General features: G+C 40.3%; 1 protein-coding gene across 1 annotated transcript in view; it reads left to right on the forward strand.

The window, feature by feature from the left end:
• The window catches only part of rsu1 (Ras suppressor protein 1), a 61,455-nt gene extending 52,057 nt beyond the window's left edge, over window positions 1-9,398 (forward strand). Inside the window, exon 9 of the mRNA XM_037079512.1 lies at window positions 7,962-9,398. Coding sequence (XP_036935407.1) covers window positions 7,962-8,064 — 103 coding nt within the window. The 3' untranslated portion in view covers window positions 8,065-9,398. The remainder of the gene's footprint in view (window positions 1-7,961) is intronic.
• The last annotated feature ends 11,091 nt before the right edge of the window (window positions 9,399-20,489 follow it).

The following is a 20,489-nucleotide window of genomic DNA, read 5'->3' on the forward strand; positions in this document are numbered from 1 at the left end:
CATGATTCTGGTATCTTAAGCAGAGCAGGCGACAACCAAGATAAATGTCTATTGTTTGGCTTTACTAAGTCGTAGATTTTAAGATTATGATAAGGAGAAGTGCTGCGCTTCCAGATCACACACTGCAGTGGAAGAAGGACAATAAGGAAATTAATGTATCAACACAGGACAACATGTGTTACCAGATTAGATGCACAGTGATGCAATATGACAGGCTATAGCATATTAGGCTTATTGCAATGTATTCTAGATGTTACACTTATAAATGCTAACATTTTGACAGTATAGAGTTGAATGAACCAGGGAACCAGCCACACTAATATGCCAGCAACTATGGTATCAACATACTATACAGTATATGTTGTGTATTTGTGTTACTACTTTCATCACTCTTCATGTTCTTAGTTACTTAGTTATCTTCGCTCTTTTAATTCAGTGTGATTGACGCAAGCACATGCATGAATATTGAGCACTTTGAGAAAAAAAATGATGAGGCTACATCATAAATAACATATACATGAATATAGATAATACATATTTGATCAATCCAGTCCAGACAATTCAATAGACTATGAAGTATACTGAATCTTGATAGAGAGACAAGATAGTCATTGTCTTGTTTTAAAGCTATGAGGAGTACTACTTTAACTACAGTTGTGGTCAAAGGTTTAAATACACTTCTTGTGCACTGCATCACACAAGGCACAATTATGTAGTACTCATGGAGCACTAAAAGAGAGTTGTGGGTTAAATTTGGCTATCAATAATAATTAATGATTATCAGGGATATTAATTAATAATTGGATCCAATTTACATTAGATCACCTCGGGGCACCACCCTTGAAGAAGGGAAAAGATAGCCCATTCAATAACTCAGTCTCAAAAAAAAGGTATTAAACTGTTTGTAACTGTGATTAATAATTAATTTATTAACTTTCGTACAATTTTAAATAGACTGCAAGAAGGTTAAACAGTCTTTTATTTAAAAACATGTACTATATATAGGTGTGTGTGTGTGTGTGTGTGTGTGTGTGTGTGTATATTATGGAAGCGAAACTGTACCATACTTCAAATTAAAATTGATCAACAGAAATGCTTTTTCATTTTCAGAATATAGCAGCATTTTTTGACTCATGAATAAAATGAGTAATAAATCACCCAAATTGCGTTTTCATTTTCTTCTTCAAGACTGATCATTTTGTAACTTAATTAAAATGAAAAAGAAAAGGATGTTTAAAGGGATGGTTTGTGTTTTTTTGAAGTGGGGTCATATAAAGTACATATCTATAGTCGACCTGTTCCCTACCATAATCAGCGATCAGCGCAGCCTCAGTTTGGAGAAGTAGAGAGCCGCTCCAGCCCAGAGAAATAAACCACCTAAAACAAGGCTCACCTTAAAAAATCTATAACAGTTCAAGTGCATGTTGTATAGAGAAAATTCACACCGCTTTACGTCGCCGTCAGACCGCCCTTTCTTTGGCACTACATTTTCTCAACTGTAGAACCTCCGTATCTGGATAAGGATAAGGATAAGTTCACTTTACTTTAGTCATGTTCTGTTAATTTTGTCCTCTCCTTTCTTTGCCTCAATATTCTGTTCATGCATGCCTTCGTATCAGTCCTCTACTGTCAGTCAGATGTGTAATGTATGTCTGTGTGACTTAACATCACAGCAACACATACTATATATACGCGTAGTCAATCGAGATTATTAAAAACAGTTAATAAACATTGACTCTAATGATTTTGGTGTTCTTTCTTTCGAGTGGACACTCCATCATCAATTAGGCTGCATTATTCTCTCCTCTTCACATTGATTTATTTTTCCTTTATGACACACTGACTGACTTCATTTCTCTTCCCTCCACATCCTTCTTTCCTCAACTCATCCATCAATGCTTTGAACCAGCCATTATGCTAACACTAGCTTGTTATGACAGCACCAAGTGTGCTGCAATGGCCACTTATTGACTTAATGAATAATCTTGCTCTTCTTAAACGGAGCACATACAATCAGTCAACACAGTCCTGCTGTCAATTATTAGCTCCCTTCTCTGTTTATTATCTGCTTCTATTCTCTCAGTTTCCTGCAGCCTTTTTTGGGATGACATATATTGACAAAACATAAATATATTTGATATTACTGTGTATTTACATAAAGAAATTGCAAAATATTAAACTATTTGCAAAACTCATGATAAAATAACTGCTTAAAAAAGTAGGGGGATAATGAGACATAAATACAATTAAATATAGCCCACTTCTTCCATTGCTTTTTGTGATAAATTTTTTCACGTCAGATCCATGGAAGCCCCAGTGAGGGTCAGGCTTGGTATTGACCCATCAAGGCTTCAACATGGGACTAAGAGGGTGCCTTGTGGTGTCTGTCACCAGAGAGAGCGTTTGTGTTACAGATCCTTTGTGTTTTGTGGGCTGCAAGGTGGGGCCTGCATGGATCAGACTTGTTTGTCTGATTCATGTTTGTTTCCAATATTTGTCTCATTGTGACTGATTGGCTTTATTTAGTTGAGTAGATTTTCAAATTTATTTTTCAAGGACTTTGATTTTACTTAATTCAGTCAGGATTTCTCTTTGAGATCAAGATCTCTTTTTCAAGATGGGCCTGATAACAAATTACAGTATGTACATGCAGTATCCAGTGGAGTAAGTGACAAAGTGATATATTTACAAATGTTAACATCAAAAGAGCTTGAAAGGGCCTCATATGAAATAGAGTCTGTTTGCATATTACTCAAAATATATCTAGAAAAATTTGGCTAAATTAGAGTAATCCATGATTAACGACTGTTGTAGTCACTCAGGATTTCCTTTGTTTCATGACTTAGTGAGTCACTGTAATTACAAACAGAGATGCAAGAAAATGACTTCAACTTAGAAATGCACTTTTGGTGCATCTGTAGTGCAAGTGAAAAGTGAGCCATTAAGAAGCCAATGTCATGCCAATCCATCCTGTTGAGATATTTCAGTGTGGACAAACTATCCACTGGACAAACCAGCATTGCCATCCCTAAAAACAGTCAACTATCCCAGGGCCTTCTGCTTCCAGACACCCAAGTGCATTTAGGAGTTTGCCAGCACCCTGTTTCTCCCCCTACCTCTTCCCTGGGACTTGGCAGCACAGCTGACTGGACAAAAGCCTCTACAGGGTCCTAGGATCCAACTTTGTTTCAAACTCTTTCTCTCAGTCAAATATGTATCCCTGCACCCTGGTGACCTCCATCTGAGGTGTGGAGAAGAGGTTGGGCATGTCTTAAAATGCAAATAGGCAGAAATGTGTAAGTAGGGTGAATCTGAGAGATAAACCAAATTGTTGATAGTAATGTAATGCTGCTGTGGAGAGCTTTTCAATGATAAATAGCCACCTATGAAGCAAGCACTTGTGTTAAAATGGAAAGTGGTTGATAAAAAAAGTGGTGCCTCCTGCACAAGACCAGTTATTTTGCTGGCTGTATCTATCTCTCCCTTCCTCTCTCTGTTTCTTCTGCTGTCTCTGCCGTTGGAGTACTGTGGTTTTGATGGGCAGCAGATATTAGAGGGTTTGGCAGCATTTAATTCCCAGTTGCAAGTGTTAAAATGGAATGGAGGCAGAGAGAGGAAAGAAAAAATACAAGACACTTCAATCATAGACTGACAGTTTGTGTGTGTGTTAGAAAAGGCCATAGTGTCTATAACTTACTGACGTGTTCTTGGGGAGCATCCGGGGGCCTGTTTCCCCTGAAGACAGTTTTGCACATTTTAAAGTTAAATGCATTGATCTGATGCACATTGAGAGAAAAATTAAGAGGCTGTATAATAAACTACATGAACATGAATTAAAAAGAATTGTGAAAACATAAAATGTAGAAAATGAAATATTACACTGAGCTTTGGCTTTGCTGCCTGGTGATTAGTCCCAACACTCCACAATACTGTACAGCTGTGGCTATACAATGTTAACACGATCCTAAAGGCTGTTGCCAGTATTCAATTTCAATCCATTGCTTTCACTGTTGTGTTCGTCCTGAGTTCTAATTAAACCTTAACTGAGAGGCTAGATAAGCATTGTCTTGTTTAAAAATTCTGAGCACCCAAAAGTACCATCTTAACTATAGATTATCTGGTTTAATTAGATCTTAAGTGCTATAATGAGAAGTAGAAAATGTTTTCGGATTGTGACTGAGGTGAACACTAGAAACACTGAATGTAATCACAGTACTGTAATAACAGTACATTTGTGACAGTACTTCAGATGCAGTTTACTCAAAGTAACAGTGTGTTTCATTAGGCTAATGTTGCAACTTCCAAGACAAGGAAGTCAGTGAACAAGACTAAATTTAAGGTGAATAAAACTTAAAATGTTATCTTGTCTGTGGACATTTGTGCCTGAGTCACGTCAGATAGATTTTAATGTTCACCGTTGGTCACCTACTAAATGAGTTTGACCGCAGTATCATTTGTGTTTATTCACCTTACTCTTGAAGTGTTTGTCCCCAGCAAACAGCCAGGTTACCTTACTACATTAGCCATGAGCATTTTAACCAAGAATGGCATAACAGGAGAGTACACGTGTCTGTGTGTGAATTCAGATCATCTCTCAGTATTCAGCACTAACTTGAGACTGCAGTTCTCCCTCTTTGTTCCCATTCTCCTGAATGTAATGTCTCCATGAAATAAAGTGCATTTCCCATCCAGCTCCAGTCAGCATTCCAGTAACGTGACAATATCAACAACAGATCTCGCTGTTGCAGTGAATATAAATCTTCTTTTAATCCCAAAAGTATTCTCTAATCTCTCTTATCGCTCTCCTCCCATCAGTACACAGCTACAGATCAGAGCACAGTCTGGGGGCAGGGGGCGTCCCATTCTTGTGAACGTGATATCTGAAGAACACCTTGAGGGAATTTTCTCAAATTTGGGAAAAGCACATTTTGGGCCTTAAGTCAAGAATTTTTACTAAAAGTACAATATTATTTGACATACTAATGCCTCATAGGCCAAAATTATGAAGTTAAGACATTTAATAAACAACAGGTCAGAGTTTGAATATACTGTGACATCACAATATTCTGAAATATGCTCTGGCCATTATCAACACAGCTCTGGAACAGCAACTTCACTACTGTGCTGAAGAATAAAACCACAATGTGATACTTATAGTATATATTTATATTTTGATAAAGGTTTTTCTTTTTCTTTTTTTTTCTTTTAGGATGTTACAGCACACTCATGACCTTTTGTCTTTGAGGTGCTGTGTGGGCTGGTTTTCATCAACTTTTTCTCATGTGTGTCGATACAGTATTAAAGTGCATAAAATAATTGTCTATTATGTGCCGTTTTTGGACAGGACTGATATGTGGGCATGGCAAAAAAATGTACATTATATCTTTAACTGGTAAGTGGGTCATTCCATGCCATCTCACCAACAATCCAGAGACTCCAGAGAAAAGAAATGAGTTCAGAAAGGTTGACATTGTAAAATAATGCACCAACCAGCCCCACAATTAAAACCGCCTTTTTGATATTGTGCAAGGTCCCCTTTTGCAGCCAAAACAGCTCTGACTTTCTGTTCTGTTCTGTTTTCAGCACAGTAGATCTAACTATAGTGACACTTGTGTGTACCATTAAATGAATGTTTCTCAAATTAAGTCTACTGTCATGGCATGTATGAACATTTCAGACTTATTCCTTCATCTCCAACCCCCAGTGGAGTCAAACAGATACAAAAGCAGCCGTACTAATGTAAAGGAAGGAAATGCTTCTTAAGTACAGTACTGTAACCCCGCAACTCTGAGTGTTACACTGGAAACTACATCTAAAGAAGCTGACTGGCCAGTCTCCTCCAAACATAAGCCACAAAGTCACACCCCTTCCAGTGAACCCCATGGGACCTTGTGCTGGAAAAATGATGTATGGTAGTAAATAGAGAAAGACAAATCATTGTTTGATCCTGTTCAAATTGTGTCATGAATTGTTGTTTATCAAATGTTGATGTTTGTTAATTTAAAAAATAATTTTACGAGTCACTGATTTATTGTAGCTGGCCACTGTCAGTCCTGTATGGGGAAAGTGCACATATTTGTCAGCCATACACATAAATCTTATAGAAATGCATAGGAACCCATCATCATCGAGCTACATTTATCATCATTTCTCCCTGAAAAATCTCTTGTAATGAATTTTTACTTACATCCATCTGGTTTTTCAACACGTGACAAAAGGAACCTCTATTTACAACAAGGTTTTGTGAAAAAAAAGTCACCTCTTGTGGCTAACAACTAAAACTAGTATGATACTGAAATAGTTATATCTCAAAAGAGCGTGACAGAAATAGCTATACCTGAAAAAAAAAAAAAACAAAACAATTCTGTCTTCTAAATGAGGCACAATAAAAAAGTTTAATTGTGTCATGTGTAGCCACCTGTCTTGACAGTTTCCACAGCACATTTTGTGTTTCTACCTCTTACAGGAAAAAAAAAATCAGTGGGGCTTTGCCAGGCTAGGCAGATTTTCTTTGACCAAATACCTTGATATCAATGTTGTAACAACAATATAGAGAATACTACTGATACTGTTTTAGGTAAGCCTTTTTTGTTTAACCCGGGCTAAGTATGAATACTGTAAGAGGAGAAAAAAACAAGACACAATTAAATGTGAAACAGGCTGCAGGGAGGAGGACGGAGACACTGAACTGAAGAAAAAGTCTTTCCACTCCACTGCTCTTTCTCGCTACTGTGCTAGCAAGAGACACCCTTGGGAGAGAGAAGTGACAGACCGGGGTGGGGGTGTGGGGGTGTGGGGGTGGGTGTATAGGAAGAAACACAGTCAATGTTGACAATCAACTGTGTGTGTCCACTGTTGATGACCATATGTATGCTGTGTGAGTTTTTGGCGCCTTCGTATTTGTTCCAATTAGGTTGTTGACCACTAGGATCCCAATGATTGTGTGCAAGTCTTGGATTTGACAACACCTTGATATTTTTCCACCTGCAGGTGTTTATTTAAATCTAGGGCTTGAAATGTTCTTGCTGCATTGGGTGAAGGGGGGCCGTAGAGTAGAAAGCAGCAGTTTGATGTCAAAGTTTATGCTGTTGCCTCTATCTGATCACAGTTTAGTCTATAATCACCCTTTAAGGTTTATTTCTATGCCTTCATTCAATGGGCACATAATGGTAAATGGACTTGTATTTATATAGTTCTTTTCCAGTCTACTGATGAATCAGTGTGCTTTACAGTAGTTGTCCCATTTAACCAGTCACACACATACACACTCATACACAGATGGCAGAAGCTACCAAGCAATTTGGGGTTCAGTACCTTGCCCAAGGATACTTTCACTTGCAGGGGGGGCTAGCCTGGGAATCAGACCACCGACCCTCCAATTGGTGGATGACCTGCCCTTCCTCTGAAGCCACAGCCGCCCCATTAATGCGTTGGACAGACAGATTGATAAATGCATGTTGCAGTGAAAACAGCTTCTCTCGCAAAACAAAATGCAATGGCCCCTCAACCTTATAAGCCCTGGTTTTATGGTTGGTTGCTTTGTTCTCTTAAGACCTATGCTTCTGTTCTGCCATTGGTCAGACCTGCAGTAGTGCCCCTGAGAGTTGTCAATTAAATTCAAACAAAAGCAGCATCTTAAGCTGTTTCTGGGGTTTTTGACTCATACTGAGCATACAGATGGACATCACAGAAGATGACAGTGATGTATAAATGTTGTTACAATTTTCTTTGGGCTGTTTGATTTTTACACAACATTTGGTCTCTTTTCATTGTTATTAGCTCAGCTAAGATCATCTGTGTATAATTTGTCACAAAAACATAGCTATACACGCACAACTCTGTATGTGTGTGTGAATTATATACAGTATTTATCTGTGCAAACTGAAAAAGTCTCATGTGCTCTCCCCTCTAACCCTCCTGACTTCTACTCTTCTCTCCTTCTCTACTTATCTCCCTCTCAGTCTCTATGGCAGACACATGCAGGCCAACCCAGAACCTCCAAAGAAGAGCAATGATAAGAGCAAGAAGATCAGCCGCAAACCGTTGGCTGCAAAGAACAAATGAAGAGAAGACTGAGGATAGAGATGAAAACTCACTCGGCCAGCCAAACTCACTGCATGTGCCTTTTTTCTTTGTTTTTCTTTTATTCACATTTTATTTCACAGAAATGTATCAATTACGTTCCTAAATAGTACAGTTGAATTCTTGTACCATTGTTTTTACATGCCTTTTTTCCCCTCCAACTCTTTTGATGGTAAATGGACTTGCTAACGAAGTGCTTTTCTAGTCTACCGACCACTCAAAGCGCCCAACAACACTTGTCACGATCCTCCTCTCATTCACACATTCATATACTGATGGCAGAGGCTGCCATGCAAGGTGCCGACCTGCTGATCTGTGTTACAGTGCTTCCTGAGCAAAGCACCCCACAATATTTCTATGCACAGCCATTCAAACACAGTCACATACCTATGGAATAGCCACTGGGAGCAATGTGTGGTTAAATATCTCTCCCTGAGTGCTTCAGCATGCAGCTGGAGCTAGGGCCCTTCCAGCAGCCTTCTGATAAGTGGATGACCCGCTCTACCACCTGAGCCACAGAAGCCTAAGCTGCCACTCATGTATTGAAGGAAAATTAAAAATTGATTTAAATGTCGTTGTTAGAAAACCCTGGCAGTCACTTTATGCTGGTGGAATCAGGACGTCTTAGAAGGTGACACTGCCAAAGTTCTGGGATGACAAAGACAAACACTAAAAACAGGTGAGCCAGTTTTCTCTAGAAAGGAATCTTCTCCATGGATGTAAAGGTATTCAACCCTCTAATAACAAGAGATGTCCTAACATAATTCAGAGTATTTCATTTAGAGTAATTTATGTTCAACAAGCACGTGGAAAACAGTTGTAGTTCTTTTAGATATTTTAACATATTTTTGCAGAACTTTTTTTTTTAAATACTACACTACCCAATGCTTTCTTCTGTCTGTATTTTCTGAATAGTGTATACCCCCTGTTTCCTATCCCTCTCTCCCACTGGCTGGACAGTGGGGGCAGACAGGACTGTGTTGTTATCCAATGTCAAACAAAACTGAGTCTTTTTGAGCAAATATTTTGAATACAGTTTTCTCTGAGTGAAGAAGCAGGCCCACTGAATCATTAATTGTCACTGATAACTGGCCTTATCTCTGAGAGCAATCTCAGTTCAGTTGTTCTTGTGTTTCAGCTTTACTGTACCCTCAATTCCACATTCTCTATATTATGTTATTTTTTTTAGTAGGTTTACTAAGTGTCCATTGCATTTCATTGGATGTACTCAATTTTTGAAATTCATGCTTTAGTTCATGCTTTTGTCAGAGGCTCTCTGTATTGAACCTTTCAAATAAAACAGTCTCCAAACAGTTTCCTATGTATTATTTTGTCCATTTCTGATAAATATGTAGTACAGTATAAGACATTTAAGTGTTGTTCTTATTTTTAACTTTCTGACATTGAGTACAGTTTCAGTAAATATGAGACACCGCAGGACAGCACTGTGATGCCTGGAAATATGTGGTGTCATCCCCCATAAGACAGAATGGCTCATAAAGACTAAGAATGCCATTTGAATTTTGTCATTGAATGTTGAAATGAAAAAGCCAGCTGTTAAAAAAAAGCACACCAAGAGCAGACTAAAATACCAGTTTCATCCAAATTAGCACCAGCTTTCAAACATAAGCATTTGGGTGCTATTTACAGTAAGTGTCCATTAGTTAAATTCACACAGACTCTGACCGCCCTCACTGTTCTCCGAACCAGCTGTCCTGTCAGGAAACTTTCAGGCATGGCAGGCTCTATGTAGAGTGTTAAGGATGGGGACCACAATACAAAATAATAATGAGAATGTCCAAAGTCCCGCACTTGTTCACTATCAAGGGGGTCTTAGATATAGGACTATGTAGTAATTATTATCATTATTATTGGTTAAATCAAATCAAATTTTTTTTTTAAAAAAAAAGAAACATTCTGGACACCACTCAGGTCATTTTAATCCCTCGAGCACAATGCATGATGGTTGTATATGATGCTTGGTTAGTGCATTGTAGGATACTTTGGGTCAATGATATGGACACCATAATTCCAGTACACTCAAGGACATTGCACATAAGAACAACAGTATAACAAAAACAGGAGACAATTTAGTTCAAATGAGGATAAATAAATAAATAATAAATAAGAAGATGCAATTACATGGTGCCAGGAGCTCAGCACAGAATTCAGACTCTGTAGTCCTCACCATGCAGGAAGTCAACCGGGCCGGGTTAGGCAGTGTTGAGCTTCCGGGGTGAGAATAGTGCAACAGAGTGTAATAGAGAACAGGCAAGAGTGTGACTGTATGATTAGTCTGATACAGGGTTAGCCACTTGGAATAAATCAGGCGAGATTTATAAATGGAGACAGTGTCAGAGGTACGAATGTCTGGTGGGAGAGAGTTCCAGAGGCTGGGGGCAGATCGACTGAAAGCGCGTGACCCCATGGTGGTTTGGTTGGCAGATGGGGTGAAGAGCTGGATGGTAGAAGAGGATCAGAGCCTGCAGGGGGGTGTGTAGATATGGATCAGTTCAGCGAGATATGATGGTGCCAGGTTATGAAGGATCTTAAAAGTGAGGAGCAGAATCTTGAAATCAATGCAGGATTTGATAGGGAGCCAGTGGAGTTGCTGACATACAGTCCATTCACATATGGCCAGGAAAAATGTGATTGCATTGCAGCGGACCCGGGTTCGACTCCTGGCCCAGGTCCCTTTGCTGCGTGTCACTCACCCTCTCTCTCCCCCTGTTTCCTGTCATATCTTCAGCTGTACTTTCAATAAAGCCATGAAAAGGCCAAAAAAAAGAAAAAAAGAAAGAAAGTTCCTACAAATTGTTACACTGAGCCATTTTAAACATACAATTTGCAGTTCTGCTTGCAGCTGTTTGGGCTACTTTTCCAATGAGACAGCACATGTTTTTCTATGATCATGTGCATCTCTAATTATTAAGAGCACCGTGCATATTTATAGGATATGTTTCATATTAGGTATTTGGGGGATGGGGCATAAGGCTGCTGTTTCTGGTTTAATCAGCAGAAAGTTGTGCAGGTACACAGGACAGGGTTTTCAAACTTACCTGAAATAAAATAGTATTCAATATAGCAGCTTTAGCTTAAGACCTCCATCCATCTCAGATAAATTCTAAAGTACTGGCAACCTGACTCATCTTCCGTTGCCTTCTGTTATAAAGGCTGAGCTTGAGCTGGAAAATGAACAGCGTCATGGATTGCTTAGATATTTGCCATCTTTGACCAACTATCACCTCCCCCCTTGGTGATTTTATCCTCTTTTGGTGGATGTTGTTCCTGTTTTGTGCTCACTTCATCTCAATTCATCTCACAACTTTCCAAGGACACAATGAGTCCCAGGCTAACTAAAGCATATTGATTTTCACTAGGTGATTTATAGGTGGCGTGTGTGTTAGGGCAGGCTTGATTGTCTAAGGGGGGCTGCACTGTGCCACTTTAATGAGGGTGATGACACAGGGAAGAGACATAAGCACCCAGCCCACCACAGAGAGAACAGCTAATAGGCCATGTAGCTGCTGCTTTACTTAATGACCAAAGCATTTATATTTAGCTTCTCAAATCTCAGTATTTTGAAAATATGAGCTGGTTACTGCACTGCTATACATTTAAGTTTATACTAACAAGTTGCTTCTTCTTTTTGCTTGTGTTGCCTTAATAATCAATTTTATCATTTATGATAATGTTGTGCTCACAAAGTTAACTGCTGATGTTTATGAAAACCGTGACATCGCTATAACAAAGTTGGACCTCATGAGAAACATCAGAGCAGTCTGCTTAATCAGATGGGTTGTAACAACTGTGTTGAGTCAGTTAGTCAAACCTGATCCAAGATTTAAAAAACAACAAAAGCAGATTTAATATTCGGACACAATTATCCTTTAATGCTAGCAAGATCAAGTAAGAGTGACAGGAGAACCATTAGGATGTTGATATTAAGATAATAGTCTGACTTGCCACCTCTTAAAATCCCTGAACATCACAGTCGACAACTACAACTAAGAGTTCATCAATGGAAGGGGGGCTTGTATAGAGTAGGATGTCACCCAGGTAGCTGACAATGGAATTCTAAACACTTGTGTAACAAACCAAACAGAAGTGAACCCTACTGCTTGGTTGAAACGGGGCTATACCGTGTTTTTGTTGTCCCACAATCTTCCTAGACATAATAACAATATTACTGAAGTTGTTCTTGTTAACAACAGACGGTGAAAAATACCAGACAATGAATCAGAAAGTTGAAATACTCTCTGCAAATGAACCATAAAACAGAACTAGTATTTGTCTGTCCACTCCAAATATACATTTTCTTGTTATTTTTTCATTTTTGTGTCAATTACTGTACTTGGATATTTATATTAATCTTTAACATCAATAGAGTCACCATTAATAAATACTAGTTGGTACGTCCCTCATCTCACTCTTAAATCAAACTCATCAACACAGGCAGGTTGAAAAAACAAAAAGCAAGCTTCAGTAACATAAAGTTAAAATCCAGATGACAAAAACTGACAGGCAATGAAAACAGAAGCAGGCAAATCCAAAACAGCGAAGAGGAACATAAAACCTAACTGAGATCAAACAGGAAAGGCACATGGAACGAAAGCGGGAACACTGATGAGACATTAGGTACAAAGGCAGGACGGAACAGATGTTGACAGCCTGACGACTGAACACAATGAAACACAGCTGGAGACAGAACACAGTCAGGCAAAATACATTACAATACATGTCAGGAAGTGTAAATCCAAACATAACACACAAAAAATGCCTCCATCAACATAAAACAGGAAATAACTCAACTAAAACCCAGGACCATGACACCTACTGAGTAAAATAATTAAGAATGATGTCTGTCTCAAACAGTAGCCAATTTATCACAATAAGACATATCAAATTATTTTGCTTTTTCTTAGACTGTACAAGTTGTCATAGAGATTAGTCGTGGTGTGCATCTGGACTTCATTTCACACGGCTTACTATGAGAAGCATGGACACTGACGGAACCTATGAAAATACAGGTGATCTACCGTCTGTCTTCCTCACAGTGTCAGAGGTCAGATGTTGTCTGACTGTAGACAGATGAGAGCTGGCTTCATTTCCCTGGGTGTTAAACTCCTAGTGGTCTTTCTCAGATTACTACAGCGTGATGGATTTCAGGTCACATTCAGGGAGGAGAAAGCCTCCACCTGGAAAAATGCCATAATACACTACATATGTGTGGTTTGGGCCATCATAATAAATAAACCCTAACCCTAATACAAAATACTTGAGTAATCAGTGATATCATTTGTTGTCATCTACAAATTATATTGTAATGTGGGGAAATCTACCGAGACACCAACAAATTGTCATCGTATCATTTGTATATGAATAATTATTACAGAAGATGTATGGATGTTAGGAGAATCCAGAGCATCTCATGAGAAACTGTTCACTTGTCTACATCATAAATTGCCTCTCGACTTTATTCAGTGCTGCAAGCTCACAATAAATACTGTAAAATAAGTTCTTTTTTTCTCTATTTGATGTCAGCAACATGTTTTAAACAAGTTAGGACAGGGACAACAGAATACTGTGAAAGTTGTGGAATGCTCCAAAAAAACGTTTGGAACATTCCATGGGTAAACAGGTTGATAGTGTCATGGTTGGTTGTGAAAGGGGCATACTCAAAACAGTGATGCCAGAGCCAGTTACTCTAATCTGACCACTTTTTTCAGTAACAAGTAATCTAATGCGTTACTTATTCAAGTCACTGTGCCTTACTATTATTTTTGTCATTTTCCTTATTAAGAATTGGAGGGAGGGAGGAGAGAGATGTGTGTTTTCTTAGCTGGAAATACAGTCATCATTTTGAGTTTATGTCAGCTAAAGTTGATAATAATAAGGTTTGTTGTACACTGTGCTGGCGACAAAGTACTATCAAGCTTCAAAAACACAAAGTCAGATTTGAAGAAACATTTGGAGTCGCAGCACAGTTAGGTTTACAGAGCAAGTCCCACCAGGTGGTGTTAAGCAGAGCGCTGCGAGCAAAGCCACAGCCTCGACTTCTGCAGGAGCTCCCCCACCACCCAAACAACAAAAGCTAAACTTTGGTGCAAAAAAAGTAAATGAGGAAGAGTTGAAGAAGTTGGTCGGGAAGTATGTTTTAGAGGAAATGCTGCACTTAAATACGGTTGACTCGCCCTCATTTGGTGCCATAATAAACAAGATCCCCACTACTATCAATGCTGTGCTTGGTGTTACTGTTAAAAATGCACTTCTTATAAAATGAGTATTGGCAAAACTGGTTGTCATTTTTATACTGAAGCGGCAGGGGTTCTGTAACTTAGTTACTTTTAAAAACAAGCAATCAGTAACGTAACTAAGTTACTTTTTAAAGGAGTAATCAGTAATCAGATTACTTTTTCAAGGTAACTGTGGCAACACTGCTAAAAGGCTTGGTCATTAATTGGATGTGGCAATGTTCATCACATGATGTATAATGGATGTTACAACATGGGCTCAGCAGCAATCTGTAACACTAGCCCTTCTCGCACAGATATGCTGCATTATCGCCGCAGCAGCGGTTCTATGTAGTCCAATACAAAAGATGGACTGCTGTGTGATTCACACAGCAAGCCGGTGCTGCATAGCCTCAAGAGCTGTGACGGTACACGTCATGGTCGTCTGTGTGTTTTTTTCAAGGTGTTTCCCCGGTGTCCCCTGTCAGTCTAAACATGTACCTGCTGACTGTTTATAATCACATGGATGCTGTTATAGTGGGTTGTAATTGAAATCCTGCCTCACCAAATATCCTGCAAAGTTATGAAGTTACTTTTTTCACTTTAAATTACATAATTATTCGGGCTGTCAAACGATTGAAATTTTTAATCTGATTAATCACAGGGTAGCTGTGGATTAATTACGATTAATCAACATTCCTAAATATGACCAAAGATTTCACATTTTCTCTGTATATTGTTGTTGGAACGGAAAGATAAATGACAAGAGGCAGATATATATGTTTAACATTTGTTTTGTATTCATGACAAATCCAAATGATGTTATTACTGAGCTTGAAAAAATAACTACATTTTCTAATTTCCCAATCTCCTATGCCTCTTAGCGAATACAGGATGTGTTATTGCAAATTTATTTTTCATAATCAGACTAAAAGTGAACCTCCATTCTAAACAATTTGGGCAACTTAGCCATTGCTCTTTTGGTTGGATGAACCTTTTCTTTTAACAACTGCAATTTCACATAATTACCTTTTAGCTATTCTTTTTTTAGCCAGTTGCTGAGGCAAACTACTGGTTAACATTTTCTGAATGTAAAGCTGACTGCCCCCATAGAGTTTGTGGATTTTAGTGACGACTGCGCCTCTTGACGGTGGCCTGCAGAACACATCGAGAGGTGCAACTTTCAGAACTTCTCTGCAGCCTGTGTCCTCGACAATATTAATCTGTCTACGGAGGGAGACTTACTTAATGCCCTGCGTTCGGTGAGGGTGGTCTGCCGCCAGCCAGGCGTTACACCTGCGGTTGAAGCTCTGACAAAGACATGCTTGGCGCTGAGATGATACTTAGAGCTTGAGGTGCTTCGGTGAAATGTAACCTCCTTCCTGCAGTGTGTGTACAAATCACGACGTGTTTATTGATTGTTCCATCTTTTCTTGTACTTGAACTTTCCATCCGAAGGGCCAACAGGTTCTGCAGCTTCCTCAACCTTGTTCGGGTCACCATCAGCCATAACGTTAGAGCGAGGACGAGTGGACGGAGTGGGATAAATAATGGGATATACGGGGCGGGTCACTCTGCACATGCATTAAAAAAATGATCGTGTTAATTCCACAAATTAATCATCTTGTGTTAACACGAGTTTCTTCCCTCTAGCCAGGGGACTAAGAGGTCAAATAGGTCAGAGACACTTAGTCTGTAAACATAGATAGATTGAACCTTACAAGGTTTGCAAGGTTTAGCTTAGCCTTGGCTTGGTTCGTCAGACATCTGTTCTGTAGACATATCTACAGTAGCTTTGAGTATCTAGGTTGCAGAGACTATGAGAAGATTGCTCGTAAAGTAGGGTAACGGTAACTCAAAAACTTCTTTATTTAAGCCAACACAAAAACACCAGCTCTCAGGCTATCTGGCTCCTGCACGTCACGGTCGCGCAGCCCACTGGCATCTGTAGCACTTTTGTACCACATGGCCTAAGTGGCAAGTAACCTCAGGTGAGGAACTTCACACGGGCAAGGAGGAGGTGGAGTAACCCATTCACACTGACGTTCAGATGCGGGGTCAGTGTGCCAATTCTCCACCTCTGTGTCTGTGTGAATCTCTCAGAGGTGGCAAGGGTACGCCTCTGGGGGTAGTATCAGTGCTGCATTATTGGTGAACCAAACCAGTGTGAATGTATAAGCCGGCTTTGCGTATTGAGGGTGTGCTGATCATACAGTCTGATAACTGTACAGGTCCCTCACTGAACTAAATAAAGTGAAATTTCCCACAAAGCAATGTTACATGACCAAACAAAAGTAACATAGTAATTGTAGCTGTCTTTGGCAACTTATACGTGGAAAAAAAACAACACAGCTGTTGTGGAGAAGCATCCGTCCTCCTGTTTGTCCTCCCGCCCGTCCTACTGACTCTTCGTCTCATTTCTGCCCAAAAAACAGCGAAAAACTTAAACTCACTGAGTGTTTGTGATGAAAATTAATCACCACAACAGACAGCCCTCCAGACCAAGACCTCAGTGAACTTTCCCCCAGAAAACAGCCTCCGTTCCCACGAGTGAAGGAGTCAGACAGCTTCCAGTTTACTGATGGCAATTATACAGTTCTGTAATTTAGCGCAAAAATCGTAACTTCATCACTTTCCAGGATGTCTAGTGGGTCAGGATCTCACTCACTACACATTATAATAGCATCCATATGATTACAAACTGGCGGTGGGTTTAGATTGACAGGGGGGACACCAGGGAAACACCTTGAACACCCACCGACATCATCATGATGTGTACCATCACGCCTCTTTAGGAGCTGCAGCTCTGGCTTTCTTTGTGAATTACAAAGTGGTTCGTCTTGAAGGCAGAGATGCTTCGCTCTGTGTGAATCACCATCAACGGAGAATTGGCAAACCACTGTTGCAGAGATAATGTGGTCTCACTGTGTAAAAAGAGATGTTGTCAGCCCCTCTTTTTGTGATGCACACAGATGTTACAGCCCTGCAGCAAGAGAGGCCGTTGCATCAGGCACTGATTATGGTTGTGCATCTGCGCCAGGAACATAAGGGGGTTATGGTTGGTGTACACCAACACGGTGTAGGGACTGGAGCCCACATACAGCTCAAAGTGCTGAAGAACCAGGAGCATGGCAAGTTTCTCCTTCTCTATGGTAGTTGAGCTGGTGGCGTTTAAACTTAAAGGAAAAATAACACACAGGGTAACTTACACCACTTTTGCCATCCTGCAGCTGCAGAGCACCTGCCCCTGATGCACTGGCATCAACCTCAAGCTTGATGGGCTGAGAGAAGTTCAGGGCTGCCAGAACTGGGGAGTTCAGTGTCAGTGATGCCGTAGCCAATCGCCAGAACACTTAAATAAGGTGGACACATGCTCGGCCCATGAGTCAGAATATACCGCCACATCAGACAAATTAATGTTACAGGCTGGCATATCTCCCAACACCAGGGGCATAAAGCACTGGAAGGTTGCAGGGGCATTCCTAAAACCAAAAGCCTTTACATTATACTGCAAAAAATGGTTTCTTGGTTGACACGCCTCTTCAACATTGCGTGGGGGTTGGGGTTGGTGCCAAAGGAGTGGCAAACAGGTGTGGTGGTCCCTCATTTTAAGAAGGGGGACCATAGGGTGTGTGCCAATTAAAGACGTATCACACTACTCAGCCTGCCTGGGAAAGTCTACTCCAAGGTGCTGCAAAGGAGGGTCCGGCCAATTGTCGAACCTCAGATTGAAGAGGAACAATGCGGATTCCATCCTGGTCGTGAAACAATGGACCAGCTCTTTACTCTGGCAGGGATCCTGGAGGGGGCCTGGGAGTACAATCTTCACATGTGTTTTGTGGATCTGGTGCTGCGGGAGTATGGGGTGAGGGGGGTCCATTCTCAGGGCCATCCAATCCCTATATTCTCAAAGCAAGAGCTGTGTGTGTACTTGGAAGTAAGTCAGAATTTTTTCAAGTGGGTGTTGGCCTCCGCCAGGGCTGTGCCTTGTCCCCAATCCTGTTTGTGATATACATGGACAAGGTGCAGTCATGGTGTGGAAGGGGTACAGGTCGGTGACCTGAAGATCGCATCACTGCCTGATGGCACCATTGGCCTTAGATCTGCAATGCTCACTGGATTGGTTCGTGGCTGAGTGTGGAGCGGCAGGGATGAGGATCAGCACCTCTAAATCTGAGGCCATGGTTCTCTGTAGGAAACTGGTGGATTGCCTACTCCAGGTGGGGAATGATTCCTTGCCTCAAGTGAAGGAGTTCAAGTATTTCTGAGTTTTGTTCATGAGTGAGGGGATGATGGGGCATGAGATTGATTGGAGAAACGGAGCAGCAGGTGTGGTGTTGCATGCGCTTCACCACACGGTTGTGACGAAAATGGAGCTGAGCTGGAAGGCAAAGCTCTCGATCTACTGGTCAGTATTCGTTCCTACCCTCACCTATGGTCATGAGCGATGGGTCATTACCGAAAGAATGAGATCTTGGTTACAAGCGGCCGAAATGAGTTTTCTCCGCAGGGTGGCTGGGGTCTCCCTCAGAAATAGAGTGAGAAGCTCAGCCATCTGGGAGGGACTCGGAGTAGAGCCGCTGCTCCTCTGTGTGGAAAGGAGCCAGTTGAGGTGGTTCAGGCATCTGACAAGGAGGATGCCACCAGGGCGCCTTCCTAGGGAGGTGTATATATACACAGTATCATGTATTTGTATTATTAAATTTTAAGTGACAATAAATATTGTCAAAATGTTTTTGAAATGTTCTTTCTTTATTTGATTGGACAGTCAGTTCTTGATTGCATGCAGACGTTAATATAACTACTCAATTTCAATATATACCACACTGATTCAAATGTGGAGACTGTGCAATAGTTTAACTGAGATATTAAGTTGACAGTGTTAAATATGTAATAAGTTCATTGTTTAATTTGTCAAATTTCATTGATATTTTGTCAGCTTTCATTTTGGCAAATGTGAAGACAATGTGGAAGCTAAAGCACGCTCACCTCCCTTATCACCTGCTGACCAACTTCTATCGGTCTGCGATAGAAAGCCTCCTGACCTACTGCTGCACGGTGTGGTTCTCTAGCTGCACAGCACAGGACAGGAAGGACCTGCAGTGGGTGGTGAGAGCAGTGGAGCGTGTCATCGGGATGACACTAACCCCTCTCACAGACATTTACACTGGCTGAATCAAAAAGAAGGCCAGCTGTATCGTTAAGGACCCCACTCACCCCAGACATTACCTGTTCCCCCCCTGCCCTCTGGGAAGAGGTGTAGATCTATCCAATCAAAGACTAAGAGACTTAGGAACAGTTTCTTCCCATCTTCCCACAGGCAGTGAAAAGCACACTCTTGTTTTATATACCTTGTTGCATATATTTTACTATTTTTATCTATTTTTTTTATACTTGTTTATATTTGATATTTGTCAACCAAAGAGTTGCTTTCTGTGTTTTGAAACAAATACATATCTATTTTAAATCCCGTCTTCCAATTCTGTGCATCTGTAACCTAATAGTAATTTTTTTGGTGGAAATATCAGTGTTGGTACTCGGTATCAGCAAGTTGTCAGGCTCGGACAAAAAGAGTGGACTCAGATGCAAAATGGCAGAAGTAATGACAGGCTTTATTTTACTGAGTTGCAACTCTTCAGATGATAAACCAAATTCTATGAAACTCTATGGAAGGACAGACAAGACGAACAAGACATAAAACACAGAAGAAACAAGACGCTCCAAAAGGAGGAAAACCTACACTATTCTTAATTCTAGATATGAAAATTTAACAAACAAAAAACACTCCGAAGAGGAAAGCCCACAGGCTATGAAAATTATCTACTCTACGTATATTCAAAATTACAAAAAGCGCCCCACATGGAGGAAAACAAAGGCTATGAAAACGCTAACCTGAAAATCAAACTCTAACCAGAAAAATTATGAACACAAAATCACTCTTCTCAAGAGGTTACAAAATCAGAAAATAAAACTTGACAATACTTAACTTTCATGGAATGCAATAATGTGAACAGGGCAAGACGACAAGTACACGACAAGACGATGAAATACTCTGGCGACGCAGACAGGGGAAGACAAAGACTTTATACACATGAGGGAGGGGAGCACAGGTGGAAACAATCAAGGATTAGGGATGACGTCAGACCAGGAACACAAGAGGAAAAGCAAGTGACC

The sequence above is a fragment of the Acanthopagrus latus genome, chromosome 19, assembly GCF_904848185.1.
Source record: "Acanthopagrus latus isolate v.2019 chromosome 19, fAcaLat1.1, whole genome shotgun sequence".
NCBI lineage: Eukaryota > Metazoa > Chordata > Actinopteri > Spariformes > Sparidae > Acanthopagrus > Acanthopagrus latus.